General features: G+C 37.3%; 2 protein-coding genes across 2 annotated transcripts in view; one reads left to right on the forward strand and one right to left on the reverse strand.

Moving 5' to 3' along the window:
* Window positions 1–11,497, reverse strand: part of ATG2B (autophagy related 2B) — a gene marked incomplete at both ends in the record, with an annotated part of 39,950 nt that extends 28,453 nt beyond the window's left edge. The window contains 9 exons of the mRNA XM_079537883.1: window positions 83–237; window positions 852–1,042; window positions 1,980–2,080; window positions 3,951–4,130; window positions 4,593–4,755; window positions 5,697–5,799; window positions 6,646–6,798; window positions 7,688–7,850; window positions 11,336–11,497. Coding sequence (XP_079394009.1) covers window positions 83–237; window positions 852–1,042; window positions 1,980–2,080; window positions 3,951–4,130; window positions 4,593–4,755; window positions 5,697–5,799; window positions 6,646–6,798; window positions 7,688–7,850; window positions 11,336–11,497 — 1,371 coding nt within the window. The remainder of the gene's footprint in view (window positions 1–82; window positions 238–851; window positions 1,043–1,979; window positions 2,081–3,950; window positions 4,131–4,592; window positions 4,756–5,696; window positions 5,800–6,645; window positions 6,799–7,687; window positions 7,851–11,335) is intronic.
* Window positions 11,498–12,838: 1,341 nt separating this feature from the next.
* GSKIP (GSK3B interacting protein) lies at window positions 12,839–13,872 on the forward strand (the record flags this gene model as incomplete). Its single annotated transcript, XM_079536691.1, has 2 exons — window positions 12,839–13,096; window positions 13,711–13,872. The coding sequence occupies 2 exons, from the start codon at window positions 12,839–12,841 to the stop codon at window positions 13,870–13,872; spliced, it is 420 nt and encodes a 139-aa protein (XP_079392817.1).
* Window positions 13,873–15,253: the final 1,381 nt, after the last annotated feature.

The raw sequence follows: 15,253 nt of genomic DNA on the forward strand, positions 1-15,253 counted from the left end.
ATTTATAGAACACAAAGAAATAAAAGAGGAAAGAAAAGGTTGATTTCAGGGAGATTTTAAATATAGCTAATACTATACATACCACTGTTGTGCTCAGTGGAGATCCTGCTGGTGTGTTGGTATACGTACTAGTTAAAGACAAGTCTAGATCCATAGTTGGAGGGTCTCCAAGAGGTGGAAGGGAGGAAAGGCTGTGAGACATGTCCATTTCAGCCATTGAGAAGAAAACTTCTTCCTCTAATGAGAATCACACATATTAAAGAATTATTCTCTAATGAAAAAAGATTATTTTTGAAAGAAATGCATTTCTAAGTTCAGAAATCCAACAGCTAGACAGAACAGTCAAACAAATATATTATTTACAGGAGTTCCAAGTTAATAACCTTAAAAATATTAGAAAACAGAACATTTGACTTCATATTCAAGTTGACATTATTTCTTTAAGCTCATACACTCTTTTGACAAATTAATATATTACATCTCAAATAAAAAACAGCAAAAAAAAAGCAAATAAAAATGTAAATACAAGAACAATTGAACTGTTTTTCATTCTGTGTTTCATTTCCTCAGTGTGTTGAAAAGATGTGACAGTTCACATGCACTTACCATGCTGCACATATTAAATGTGCATACAGATTACCAAACTCTTTTAAATGAAGCCTAGTCTAATCTCACTGAGCCTGATACTCATTTTTACTCAACAGTGTAACTAATGGCTTAGAATAATTCTACATCAAAGTTACTTTGATACTTCATCTACCAAGAATAAAAACTCAAGAGCTATTTTATATAATCTTGTATATAATCTCTCTATATAATCTAACGATGGGCTTTCTGCTATGCCATATCACTTTTATACTTGCCACGACTAGAAGGCGTTCTGGCTGTCTCTGTCTCATAGAAGCTCTGTTCAGATGAGGCTCCTGCAGATAAAGACTCTTTTCTTAAATAACGTTTCAATTCCATCTGAATTCGATACTCATCTTCCTGCTGCATTGGCCGGTTCTTCCTATCTTTATTAGACAATTCTATCCTGCTTAAGCTTTCTGAATGGAAGAAAAAAAATTAAAAGATTCAAAATGCACTGTTATTTTCTTACCAATACCTACAAAAAAAACTCAGAACCAAATCTGAAAATTAACTAGCTGTTGGTGCTGGGGTATGTGTGCATATATATTATTCAAATACACACACACATAACCAAATTCACTCTCTAGCATTACTTGCAACTCTGGAGTATTTTATGGTCATATATGCAGATTTTACTACTAAGGAATTATAAAAATCTCAGGTTCTAAGACGATACAAATGGGAATGCTTTTTCCGTTAGCCAAAGCCAATTAACAGGTCCAGTAAAAGAAAAATATTAGCATCATCAGAAGACTATTAAGCAAGCAGCAAGGATTTGATAAATCTTCTCAAAAAGACAACTAACTGCCCACCCAAATAGTAAGTATTGTTACATCAGGAACACACAGGGAAAAGAAAAAGCAACAACAAAAATAAACATTCTTATCTCGTTATTGCCATGATCTAAGTACAGTTTGTTGATTTCTTAGCAAATACAAATTTTTCCTCAAGCATCATCTATTTAATGTTTTTGGTGCCTGTTTCCAAAGCACAGTACAGAGAACTAACTGGATTAGCTAAGCTCATCTGGTCAGATAGAAGCTATAAGAACCAAAACTGTTCTGGCTTCCTGACCATTTCCAACTATCATTTCCCCAACTGTTGTATTCTACTCTCCCAATTTATTTTATTGTCTACAACACTGTTGGTTATAAACTAAGAGACAATCGGCAACTGAATTGCAGTATCACAGTACTACACAGAACAGCTACAGAGCTTTTTGCTAAAACCAAACAGAAAAGAATAATCTATCACCACAAACATTTTTTTCCAGTAAAGAAACTTGTTTATCTTGTAAATCTTCATTTTTGTCCACATAAACCCACATTTAATATTTATAGGATGTTCACTTGCCTGGTCCAGCAATAGCTGCTACCATGTCCAACAGAAGATGCACTTGCCTGGGTGACAAAAATAGATGCATAGAATCTATCTGTCCATCCACATCCAACTAAAGGAAGGAAAAACAAAATCATGAACACAGTTTTCCTTCTAAAGTCTCAATGATTTTGATAGTGGATTTTCATGCTATACAGAATACATGCATTTCAGTAAAATTTTTATCTTCTGAACACCCAGAACTTTTAATTATGTATTGCTACCAATCTGTAGCTTGGCATGATGAACACAGATTTGCCACCCACAATTTACTTCCTTAAATACAGATAATACATATAATAGGGAAATAATTCAAGAATGCCAGTAGTTTTGCTTGCTCAACATTTCTAAAAGCAACCAACAGTATAAGGTTAGTATTACGTACAAATTACAAAATACTGAAATCATCATCCTCTGAAGTAGATTTTAGAAGCTGTGAAAGTTCTCCTCAGAACTACTCTTATTGTAGAGATTAACAGACATGAATACTTCCTTGTGACTGGGTGGGGCTGTTTTTAAATGTCTCACTGCTTTGACAGTGTTCAACAAAGCTAGCCTCTTACCTCGGAATATCTACTCAAGGTAAGTTTATCTTAACAACTTGTACAGATTTTCAGTAGATTCCTACACTCCTAGACATTGGTCCACTCATGATTATTACTCATTTTATTGTGTGTCAGTGACAAAGAGCTGGTAGCAGGGGATGCTGCAGGGGTGTTCTGTGAGAAGAGGCCAGGTGCTGCACAGGGCTGGCTCCTGTATTAGACTCTCCTTGGGACATAGCTGAGTCCATCAGCAAAGTCTCACTTTTGTGAAAACATACTTAAGAAAAGGCAAAATGCTACACAGTCTGAGAAAGAAAAGAAGGTTGAGAGAAAAAACCATGCAAAACTCAAGGTCAAAGAAGAAGGAGTGGAGAAGGTGCTCCAAGCACTGAAGCAGAGGTGCCCCCTGCAGCCCATGGAAGATAACGTGGTAAAACAGTACTTCCTTGCAATCCTACAATTGTTAAAACATTATTTTAATATCAGAGAGCATATATTCATACAAGTTTACTTATATGCTCACACCTTTTTTTAAAAAAAAAAAAAAAAAAAAAAAAAAAAAAGAAAGCTAAAACACTATTTTCAATTGCTTTGTTTCTTTTATCTTTATAAGTCAAATAAAACATTATTTTAAACGGTGGCACTTAAATTTGGCATTATTATTTGATTGCTATTAATTTTAATGCAAAAATTCAGAAGTGGAAGTGTTCACAAGAGCTTTACAATGCTGCAGTGCTGTAGCCTCAGTAAGCAATGTTATAATTATGTCCTCTTAAAAACATAAGTGTTTTTAATCAGTCATTTAAACATTCCACACGTACATAGGCAAAGCCAGTCACAGTGCTACAAGGAAAAAAAAAATGGATCAAGAAAGCAGTGGGAGTATCATGAAAACAAAACTATTTTCTCAAGATTCACTGCAATATATAAATTCAGTTTGTCTCCACAACACAGGAATCCTCCTTTAAGAGATGTCCGTGCATTTTTTGTATTTATATTTGAATTCACTTTGAATTGAAGTAGCAGGAGAATACCAAAGCAGATAATGCACTTCCCCATTTAATAAATAAATAAAAAATAGACCCATAAAAACCAAACTGGACTTATGTACTTATTCATATAAGTAGAAAAATCCTAACAGTTATGTACTTGTTAACAGAAAACATTTGTACGTTTTTCCTGCCTTTTATTACAGATCCTGAGAATACACCAACTAGCCACTGTAGAGCTGTCTTATTAGAGATATGTATTGATTCTGAATGAAAGAACCCAGAACAAAAACTAAAAGTATTGTTACTTTGCCTTTTTTTTTTTTTTTTTTTTTTTTTTTTGTTATGCAGTAGCAAAAATAAAGTCTTCTGTGACTATTAATTTAAACATCAGGAAAGCATGACTAACCTTAGCTCCAGGAAGTACTTCATTTTGCTTTAATGTTAGGCTCAACTCCATTCTACCAATCAGCTTACTGATCTGCACAGGGTCAGAAGGAGTAATTTCTGGCAAGTTTCTTGTTAATTGTGGGTGAGGCTCATAATTGATTTTTGGGTTCCAGCTGGGTGAAAGCTTTGGTTCAGTTGCCTTGAAAGGTTACACAGAGAGGAATTAGAATGTATGTCATTTCTTATTAAAAAGACGTAAACATGCATAAGCTTATCACAAAAGAAATAGTTATAAACAACTATAATTTTGACTGTACTGTTAAAACATACTTATTAGTAACTGTTAAGAAACAAGTAAAATCTGAAATATCAGGCCCTCACAAAAATTTGATCAAGTTTCCATAGAATATTAACTTGTGTTTCCACGTATTAGAACTAGCATCCAGATTCCAGTACAATACCATCTTAGAGACTTTAGGAGTGAGTAAAATTTATTTTCTTCCCCTTGCCAAAACTAACAGAAGAGATTATGAAAGTCACTAAGCACAGATTCAAGTAGAAGTTTAATTTCTATATCCTCTAGAATGAATCTAATATATAAGCACAACATTACATTCCATCCTTCATCACGTGACATTTTACATATTGCATTTAATTTTACCAGCTGTGTAGCTGAACAGACTGGGGAGGACTTTGTTGATGCGGGAAACTCGTCCCAGAAGAAAGAGACACCTGAGAGCTGAAGTAACTTGTGAGCAAAAGCTGTGGGCTGATGTACATTAATTCCAGAGCACTCATCAGCAGTTTCATCACAGTACATAGTTCTGGGAGACAAAAGCAAGGAAATAAAGATGGTAGGAACATGCAAATTTTTACCTTTATTGTGCCATATAGCCTCTAAGTTTGTATATACTTTCTCTCTCTTCAGACTATTTACAATGCCGTTCACTGCCCTGAAAGGAGAAACCACCACTCTCTGGGAATGGGTGGAAACCTTGAATTTTCTACATGACAAATGCAGCATGCTTTCAGTGCAATATATCCTAGTGTATTATCCTAGTACTTATGTTTAACCTGATGATAAAGAGTCTGTGCAACACTTCCATACAATTGTTTCTACTGGGATGTACATAACGCTTCTTTCAGAACCTTGATTTTTGGAAAATCTACCACATAACGTTTGTGCAGTCTATAAACACTACCTGAAAGAAATAATCTAGAAGTTAGAAATAGAGAAAATGTACTCCAATTCCATACATCTTCTGTGCAATTACATTTCTTACATCATAATACTGAGATGCAGAATAAACAGCAATCTCTTGAAAAGTCTCCACATAACAGAATTTGCAGTGGAAAAACACATCTGCTATTCCATACATAAAATGTATCACACATCAAAACAACATGCTACTTATTTCTTTGAAGTGAGAGATCGCCTCATTTGCTAGTACTATCCACTGACATTTGAACTTCTCAGAAATGGCGTTCATAAACTGCAGAAGTGGTCATTATCTTGTTTTTAAAAATCTAGATCTCTTCTGATGTGATGATTAAATATTTTAGCTTAAACACGTTAAACAGAAGTTCAGTGGAGAAACTCTTTGCTGACTTTAGAAGAGGTATTCTTAACATGGTTGCTGAAGAACTACTGTCTAACTGTATATAAAAACTGCACAGATGGGTACAGAAAGTGGCAAGAAAATGTCCTTTAAACAAACAAACAAAAAAAAAAAAAAAATCAACAGATTGCTATTAAAATTTTTACCTTTCAATTCGAATTTCAAGTGCAGTTCCACTTTTAGAATTTTCCGGCACGTGTTCGATGCGCAGAACAGTATCTAAGAAGGTAACTTTCACCCTTCGTAGTACTTAAATGAGAAAGTTAAAACAGCAAAGTCATCTATACTCAATAATGACTTTCATAAATCAAATGAACACTTTAAGCTGGGGAAAATCTCAATGAAAATAAATTGCAAAATTCAAGTGGCAATGTAAACTACCATTAAATGTTTAATACACACATTTACAGTGTGCAACCAACCTTCAACGCACAAATACCTGAGCAAGTGACAATTCAAACCAAGTTGTTCTACACCTCAGCATGGATGATCCTCAAACACCTGCTTCATTATCCACACTGTCTAAACGCTTAAACACTGCCATGTGTTGTTTTACCTTGCTACTTCTATTTCTGGAACCAATTTTAAAGATTTCCCTTCTAGCACTAAGCTCTCCACTGCATGATGTGGTCATCAGTCCTAATTTTCTTCCATTTAAAAACACACATCTTCTAAAGAACATCTAGCAGCATAGCATGATTAGAGATTGAGAAGTATGTCATAACAGGTCAGTTTGCTGGAAAAAATGGTTGAAAAACTATTGTTTTTTCCTTTGAAAGCATCACCACTAACAAGGGAGCTCACCTATCATTCAATGAAGCAGAGATTTACCTGGATGTGCTCTGGTATAAACAAAAGCCAATTTGGCCCTGAAGAATGGCTCATTCTGCCCACTGAAGGGATGCACAAATATTTTTGTAAGTATATCCATTGTTTTTTTTTCCCCCCTCCTGCTTTCCTATTTAAGCTTTACAGTAAACACGTGAAGACATGCAAGGCAAGTTATAGTGAACAAAATGTCATTTTGTAAAACCAAGTTACAACACAAACTGATAATCTGTGACATTCATTCAGATCTCAATAATGAATTCATACCTGTTTCAATAGTTTCTGCAAATTTTTCAAGTCCTTCAAAAGGCTGGGACCCTTCTCCTTGTTCATCTGTCAATTTTTGGCTAAGACACTCTTTTGCAAGTTGCATACTACTGGTCATAAAACTTGACCAATACATAGGTTCAGAGCCAGATGCTGCAGAGTAGAAGAGATATTAATAAGTTTGGCTGTAAAAATTTTGAAACAATGAAAACAAAACAAAATAAATTTGGCACAACAACAACAAAAGTTTCATCAGCTTAGTAAGACATTATGATCTGTCTTTACGGGATATGCTACTTCAAAATCCATTTACATTGTACTGGTACGATTCTGGTAGTTGAAAATTCAATCTAAATGAGATAAAACCAGAGTTAAGAGTAACCAGTACTCAACACTGGTTTAAGTGAATAACTTCACTTAAATATTACTGTATTGGTATGACTTGCAGGCATAGCCAGCAAAATGAAATCAAAAGAAATTATTCTCTTTATTAATTACTTTACAGTTTCCTATTATATTTGATGTATATGCAATATATATATTGAGGAAGGAGTAAGTTTAAAAGGTTATCATAACATATTAACTTATAAATGCTTTAAACATCCAACACAGACCTGAACTAATAACTGCAAAATAATAAAACAGCAATCCAAAAGCAAAGCATGTACTAAGCTGAACAAAATTTTTTAGCAATCAAATCAATTTAATTGAAATCCTATCAGCTAATGCTGAGCACAAACACACACATGGTAAACAGACAAAACATTCCAGCTTAGAATTCAGAGTAAAACTTGCACGACATATTCTTTCTTCTGTTATAATGTACTCTGCACCAAATATAACTAAACAAATGCAAGTGAATAAATAAAGCTTTCTTCTAATATTACCATTCTTCCAAAGCAGTAATTTCACATCAGAAGGTAAGACTGCACAAAATTTAGTTCCAGTTAAACAAAGAAGAATGAGATGCGGAGCATGAATAAGTAAGTTACTTGAAATATCTGGCAAAAGAAGGGAATGAATAAATAAATAACAAGCCTACCAAGCCTTGGTCTTGGCCTGAAGACCATCTCTAATCCTTTTAATTCTAATGCACAGTTATCCTGTAGCAATGACCCCCATGGAACAGATAAAGAAATTGACTGAATAAAACCATCTGTGACTTCCAAAGGTGCATCTGCAGACTCCAGGATCTCATTCAGACACTAGAAGGAAAAAAACAAAAAAAAATAAATAACCAAAAGAGGAACCATGTAATTTTCAGCATATTAACAAAACATAATGCATATGTATTATACACTTGTGCATATAGAACATACACTAAATATAATAACAAATAAAATAAATCAATCTACCAGAAAATGAATTCTACTCAGAGAGACAATAAACTGGTTATTTTCAAGTATTTTGATTCCACTGCAAATTGTTTTCCACTTAGTTCTAAGCTTTCAGCATAATACAGTTTTACCTCTGAGCACCTGTATAACCTATGCTTTTACAATACATCAATAAATTCTGTTATAACTTTGGTACAATCTATTCACTTTTGTGGCAATACTTTCAGACAGTGAAAAACAGGCTGAGAGTAAAACCACCACAGGTATCTGGCTTATGTGACAAGACTATTTCATAAGACCTTAATTCCAATGTGTTGCTTGTTTTAGTTTTCTCTGTGATAATTGGACACTGTACCCAAATAATCATTCCTTACTGCATACTGCTCTTGCCATTTCTAAATAATGTTTAAACTCATTCAAAGTTATGCTCAGCAATAGTTTAAAATTTTGACAATCAAAACTCGGTTGACAGACCAATATTCTACAGAAACTGCTCCATTACCATTAATCAGATCTGCTATAGTGATATTATAAACAAACCTGCAATCACATTGTCCTAAGTAACACCAAGAGTATTACCGATGAATGAAACTGATCACAAAAAAGGAAGCAGCTCTGAAGATGTAACTCAGCACTTCGATGCTGCCCAAATCCTCAGAAAAGAATCTTTTTGGCATTATAGAGCTTTCACTTCAACCATGAAGTCCAAAGAGCCAACTTTAAAACCCAGCATATTCCTGTCAATGCACACATACACAAAAGGAACCCCCTTGTTTGTGCTCTGATTCAGAAGTTCAACAGCTTCCATTTTAGTTAAATAAGCACCATCAAGGCTAATAAAACAAAGAAAATCTAAGTCAAAAACCAAATTTGGTGAGTGCAACTTCCTACACAAGATCCTACAAAAGATGTGGTTGCAATATTATTTAGACATAGTATTTGACAGATAAAAACATATAGACACATGGTTCTGGCCTTCCTGTCTTGAAAAAAAAAAAAAAAACAAAAAAACACACACACACTGATTTTTATCTCAAAAACTGTAAGCTTATGATTAACACACAGACAAGGATTTAAAAGATGTTTTCCATTTTTAAAATGCTATTCCATCAGATTACTTAAAAATAAAAATGAACTGAAAAACTTCAGAAAACAAGATCTTTCATTAAGTCTTCAGTTCCACTTGTCCTGTTAACTTGCTGCTCTATTTACATCCTTATTAACTTTGCTTTTAGAATTTGTTTACTTTTCCAGTTTCTGTTCCAAAGTCGACTCAAGAAGTAGAAAAAGACATCCACTTCTAAAAAAACAGGGCCTGAAACAGTTCTGTTAGGAAGTTAAAAATCAAACAACTAGTAAAGATTCAGTGACATTAAGATCTTATTTTGAATTAAATGTATTAATATAAATAATAACCCAAGATTAAAAAAAAAGGAATTATTTATCATGAAAACCTTATTTGAAATAACCACCAAATAATTTAAATTACTCAGATTTTTATAGATAAATTTGCTACAGAAGGAAGTGAACTATTGAAACCAATTTTAAATAAATCTGACCTCTGAAATCTTTTCACTACATTGCAACAAAAATATTAAAGTATGCTCCCTATTAAACAGAAATTTACTATTTTAAAGGGAATATATATATGTGGGTGTATGTATAGATAGATAGATACATATAAAACATTTTTAGATCAATTGTTCCCATAAAGAAAGAATTAGATCATTCTAAGAGAAATTTTAAAAGTGAAGCACAGTCATCAGGACTTGCTCACATATGGGACTGAACACACAGAGCTGGATTTGCAGTCATACCACCAACTAAAGCACTACTCAGTGTATATTAAAATTCAACCACAAATAATGTGGGTTATATTCCAACTTTTCTAAACAGACCAGGAAACAAAGAAGTTACACCAACAGTCCCACACATTCCTACTACCTCCATAAGCTATAAATAAACACATGTAGAATATTGTCTAAAAGACCTATATTAAGATGAGTAAAAGTATCCACAAAAATGGATAAGACAACGAGCAAGCCACACTCACTCTGGTGATTCATCAAGAACCAGTTTACGATGACTAGAGGGAAACAGAGCTTCCACAACATCTGTTTTGCAATCTGTCATACATGAGAGTCACGTGCAGAGAACCTTAAACGTGTCACTCATTGTTTACAAGTCAGAAAGGCAAATGCTAATCTACAAATGGGAAAGATAATCTGAACATCAGCATATATGCATTTAATCACTCTGTATACACAATTAACTATTCATTTAGTACTGTCTGTAACTGCTACAGTTACAAAGTATTTATGTTTTAAATAATGAAGACTGCTGTGACACCCACTAGAGGGCACAACATTTCAATTAAAGCCTCACAGAAGACAGGAAAGCAAACAAACAGAAAAAAAACACCAAACAACAAAACCTACACTAAAATGCTGGTCATGCTGAGCATTTCAGCAAAAATATGTCTTCTGCCACTTCCAAACGTACTTCATAAAGAAACTGGAAAAGAACTATGTGAAAACCTCAGGCATTTATTTTAAAATAATGCAGTATACTAAAAACCAGTTTTGAAAGCAGTGTGTAAAGCAGTAAGCCTGTGCACTTAATCATATACGCTGCCTTGAAAGTCAGTGAGTGACGCACACAAGCGCTTAAGGCTCTTCACAACAGTCACTGGACTCACAGGTACAACCAAGTAACATTGATAATTAACCCCAGAAACTTTACGAAATACTACAAAGAGGGACACAGAACTTTGTATTACTACAGCAGGCTGGAAGTACGCATATGCGTGTATGTACAGGTGTATACATACACGTATACGCTTATAAATAAATATACACATTAAATAAATATACACACCAGGACTGAATAATGCTTCGGTTGGCTCTAAGCACGGCAGCCCACCTGCTGAGCACGCGCAGCTCAAAGCAGCTATACATTTCCTGCCAACACAGACCTCCAGCATTTCAAGACCAGGCTATGCAGAGGTCTAAAAACAGCCCCGAGCTCAGCACAACACCGTCAGTAAGAGCTAAGCTGCCTCCAAGCTGAAGACAAACGGCAGTCAGAGCAGGGATCGCTGTGTTTATGTCATCTCTGCTAGCAGCCAGTACACCAGATCCTCGGCAGTCACAGGAGCAATTGCTGGTAGCCTGGGTAATATTAGCTCCTCCTCCTCCCTGCCACCAACTCTCGCCTTCCTTTAGTTACACTGCCAACACTTTTCCCCCTTTCCTATCATCGATAACAAAACCGGGTCACGAGGACAGAGCACCGGGCGGGTGCAGACGAGGGCAGCGGTCGGCGGGTTCCTCGGGCACAGAGGCGTCTCTTACCCACTTGTCCAGGGGGACCTGCGTCAGAGAGCCGGTGCCCTGGTAGAGATCCAGGCTGAGCTGTTCCAGGCTAAGCTTCTCCTGCAGGAAGTGGCCCAGGTACCTCTGCAGCAGATACCTGCAGGCCCTCTTCTTGATGGACTCTGAGAACGGCCACGGCATGGTGGCTGCGCGCTGGGAGCCGCAGGGCCGGGATCGGGACGGGGCTGGGGCCAGGGGCGGCCGCTGGAGATGGGGTGCGCGGAAGCGGCCGGGCCAGGGCCCGCCCCTCAGCGCGGGTTACCCGCAGCCGGGCTCTCCCAGCGCCCCTCGCAAGGCTGGCGGGGCGGCACCGCCTGCCCTCAGGCGCCCGCAGGTAGCTCCATCCTCACTCGGCCACTGCCGCCGCCGCCGCCATCTTCCCGGCGCCCCGCGAGCGCGGAGGGGACGGCGGCGCCGCACGGCACGAGGGCTATGGCGGCGGGAAGGGACCAGGAAGCGGCTGGGGCCGTTCGCCGCGCCAGCTCCCGCCGCTGGCACGGCCGGGTCGGAACGACGCGAACCGCTCGCCGCCTTCCTCCGCGAACCTCCCCCACCGCCCCGAGCGCCGTCACCGGCACCGTGACGCAGGGCGGAAGTGGCGTCTCAGAGCGGAGGAGGCGGGGGCGGAAGCGGTCGCGGGAGACGCGCCGGGGGGCGGCGGCGGCGGCGGCAGCTGAGAGGAAGTGGCGAGCGGGCGGCCGCGCTTTGGCGGGACGGCAGGGCGGCTAGCGCCGCAGCGGTGTGGGGCTGGGCGTCGGTAGGTGGGCTGCCTTAGGGTGAGGTGGGAGGAAGGCTTCCGGTCCCGCCGCGCTGCTCTGCCGGGATTTGTGCGCGTTGTGAGCGCGGTTAAATCGCGGCAGTTCTCCGAGGAGCGAAAGCTCGGTAGCTCTACGACCGGCTCTCCCGCTGCTGGGAGTTGGCCGCGAAGCTTGCCCTCGTCTGACGTTTCTGGGCTGTGCTGATAGTTATGTGTGATAAACCGAGTGAGCGAGTCGTTCTATAGCGAGGCTGAACAGAAAACTGCTGTTCTTGTTCTGCCCTCATAATTACTGATAACCCCTTTAGTTCGCAGGCCCTCGTAAGTCTTTCTTAAATTCACGGATAATAGGTTATTATTTTCAACAGCCATTGGTTGTGGCTTTTTTGTACCTAATTTGGTTTTCCCGGTGCATTCGGGATCAGCGAAGTGCTGAATTAGTTACTGCTGAATCATATTGGAGACTTATATGACACAGCGTGAGCTGCTTGTGTAGGAGGCAGCAACTCCTTCAGTAATGCTTCCGTGTGCTGACGTAACCTGAAGTTTTCAGGAGCTTTGTTTTGACTTTTCTGGATTGCTGCAGGATTCATTCGCTTTCATATTTTATTTTATTTTCCAATAGTAAATACATTTACTTAAGTTGTAGCTCAAGCTTTGTGTAAATGTTCAATATTGACTGTAGTGGGATGATGAATCTAAAAAAAAATGCTTCCACATGCAGAATGGAAACTGACTGCACTCCTATGGAGTTGACCAATAACACAGAGTCTGAAGAGGATTCTGATTATAGAGATTTCGAAGAAGCAGATGTGAAAGACATGAGACTAGAAGCTGAAGCTGTAGTGAATGATGTTCTGTTTGCTGTCAGCAACATGTTTGTTTCAAAAACCCTTCCGTGTGCAGAGGATGTGGCATATATAAACGTGGAAACCAGGGAAAGGGGCAGATACTGTGTGGAGCTCACTGACTCGGGACTAAGGGTAAACTACCTTGTTTATAATTTCTTAACTGTCTTCATTTTGAATGATGTTCCTGTTCAGAAGGTACCTAGAAAGCAACTTCATTGATACTAAAACTGCATACATATCCTCTTGTACTTTTATGAAAGTCAGTTCTATGTGTTCCCCTACAAAGTGGCACTTCTGTTAATGCAAACAAAGGAAGAAGGGAAGTTGGTTGGAAAATAGGCATTTATTTGAGACACTTGAAAAATAATGAGGGCTGAAGCAGTTAATGGACAAGTTTATTATGAGCACATCAGTCTTCACAGGTGCCTAGAAAAATTAGTAACATAGTGTGTGTACAAATCCATTCTGGACCATTCATATTGTTTCTGCAAATGTGTAGAAGTAAGAAGGTGATAGCGATGGATTTTACTGCTATTAGAAGCTTGAGAAAAAAGCATTTGAAATAGTCTAAATACTGTGTTACCAGTAAGACCCCCAGTAGAAAGCATAGACAGAAATTTAAATCAATGTTGTTGTTTTTTTTTTATACTACTGTACAACTGGCAAAGCTAAACTTTGTGATACCTGTTTCTCATTGCAACATGATCCTAATCACAAAAAAATAACCAGTGATTTCTTTGTTGCAGGTAGTAGCTTATGATTTTGATCAGACTGATGACAGTTTGCAAAACCCATACCATGAAACTGTCTACTCCTTATTGGACACACTCAGCCCTGCGTATCGGGAGGTGTTTGGAAATGCATTACTACAAAGACTGGAAGCTTTGAAGAGAGATAGTCAATCATGATGTGCTCTGAAGGAAGATTTAAGACTAGAAGGAATTATTTGTATGAGGCTCTGAGATCTTTGTTACAAATGCAGCTGCAAACGTCTAAAGATTCATTTCTTGTATTGATATCTAATACATACTAGAACTGTTCTATAACATGTTGCTGCAGAAGATTTATGCATATCACAGTGCTATCCACTTGGATAGACTGTAAAACTAATCAATGTTTTCTTTTTGTTGTAGGTGAGCTTATAACTTCTTCCAAAAATGTTCAAAAATATTTGGTCTCTGTTCAAAGTGTTACTATCGAAAGCTTTTGAAAAAATGTAGAGAATAAATATTATATAGGCAATTAATAATCATTTTTTGTGCTTACTGGTTATTGCCATATCTGATTTTAACATGGAAGTTAACCACCTAATTACTGTCTGTTAATTGAAATTAATGAAATAAAACAAGCAGTTAACTTCAGTTTCAAACTGAGAAATAGACTTTCACACCAATTTGCTATGCATAAATCTGAAAGTTCTGAGTTATGATAACAAGAAAGCTCTTGAGCAGTTGAGTGTTGCTTATATAATGACAGTATCTAAGCTAAAAGGTACTTGATCCATCCTTGTCTACAACGAGCAACAAACTCCAAAGAGTGAATGATCTATGTTACTATATGAATGTATTGTCTGAATTGCAAATGAGCTAAGCACAGAAGTAAGTTAGGATGTAACAGGCTACATTCCTTAAGGATGATGTATGTATGCTATACTGTAACTTTTTGGGAGATTTGGAAGACATTTTATCTTGTTTACTATTCTGAATGTGTGTTTACATAATGTGCAGGATATATATACCCAGACTATTTTTGCTTCAGCCTTTACTTTCTACAACACAGTAATTTGGTACTCCTGTTTTTTCTTCCTCAATTTTACAGTATCCTCTCCTAATGAATACAAGTATGCATTGTAATACTGATTGCATTGTATTGGTTTGAAACCAAAGGTATGAAACTTATTAGGACTAACACAAGCTGGAAGACATAACTTGTATTTTCTACTTAAAAACTGGTGCAAATCTCTTTATAACATATTGCTTTAACTTTTCAAGTATGTATTGAGTGATAGACTTTTTTTTTTTTTTTTTAAATACTGTTACTTAGAAATACTAGAACTTCTGAACTAGCATTCTATGACCATGATACTTCTTGTATTCTTGTATTATTCAATATTTGTGCATCTTGATTTATTCTGTCATGCTGTTGTGCTAAGTATATCTGTATCTTTATTGGAGTTTAAGAACATATCAGTCCTTGTGAACTCACAAATTCTATTGACTTCGGTAGAGCTGTATTGACTTACACCTGTTAAGGAGTAGCAGTGTTAATTGGAGAAGGCAAACATTGGAT

Source organism: Tetrao urogallus (assembly GCF_951394365.1).
Source record: "Tetrao urogallus genome assembly, chromosome: 6".
In the NCBI taxonomy this organism is placed as follows: Eukaryota; Metazoa; Chordata; class Aves; order Galliformes; family Phasianidae; genus Tetrao; species Tetrao urogallus.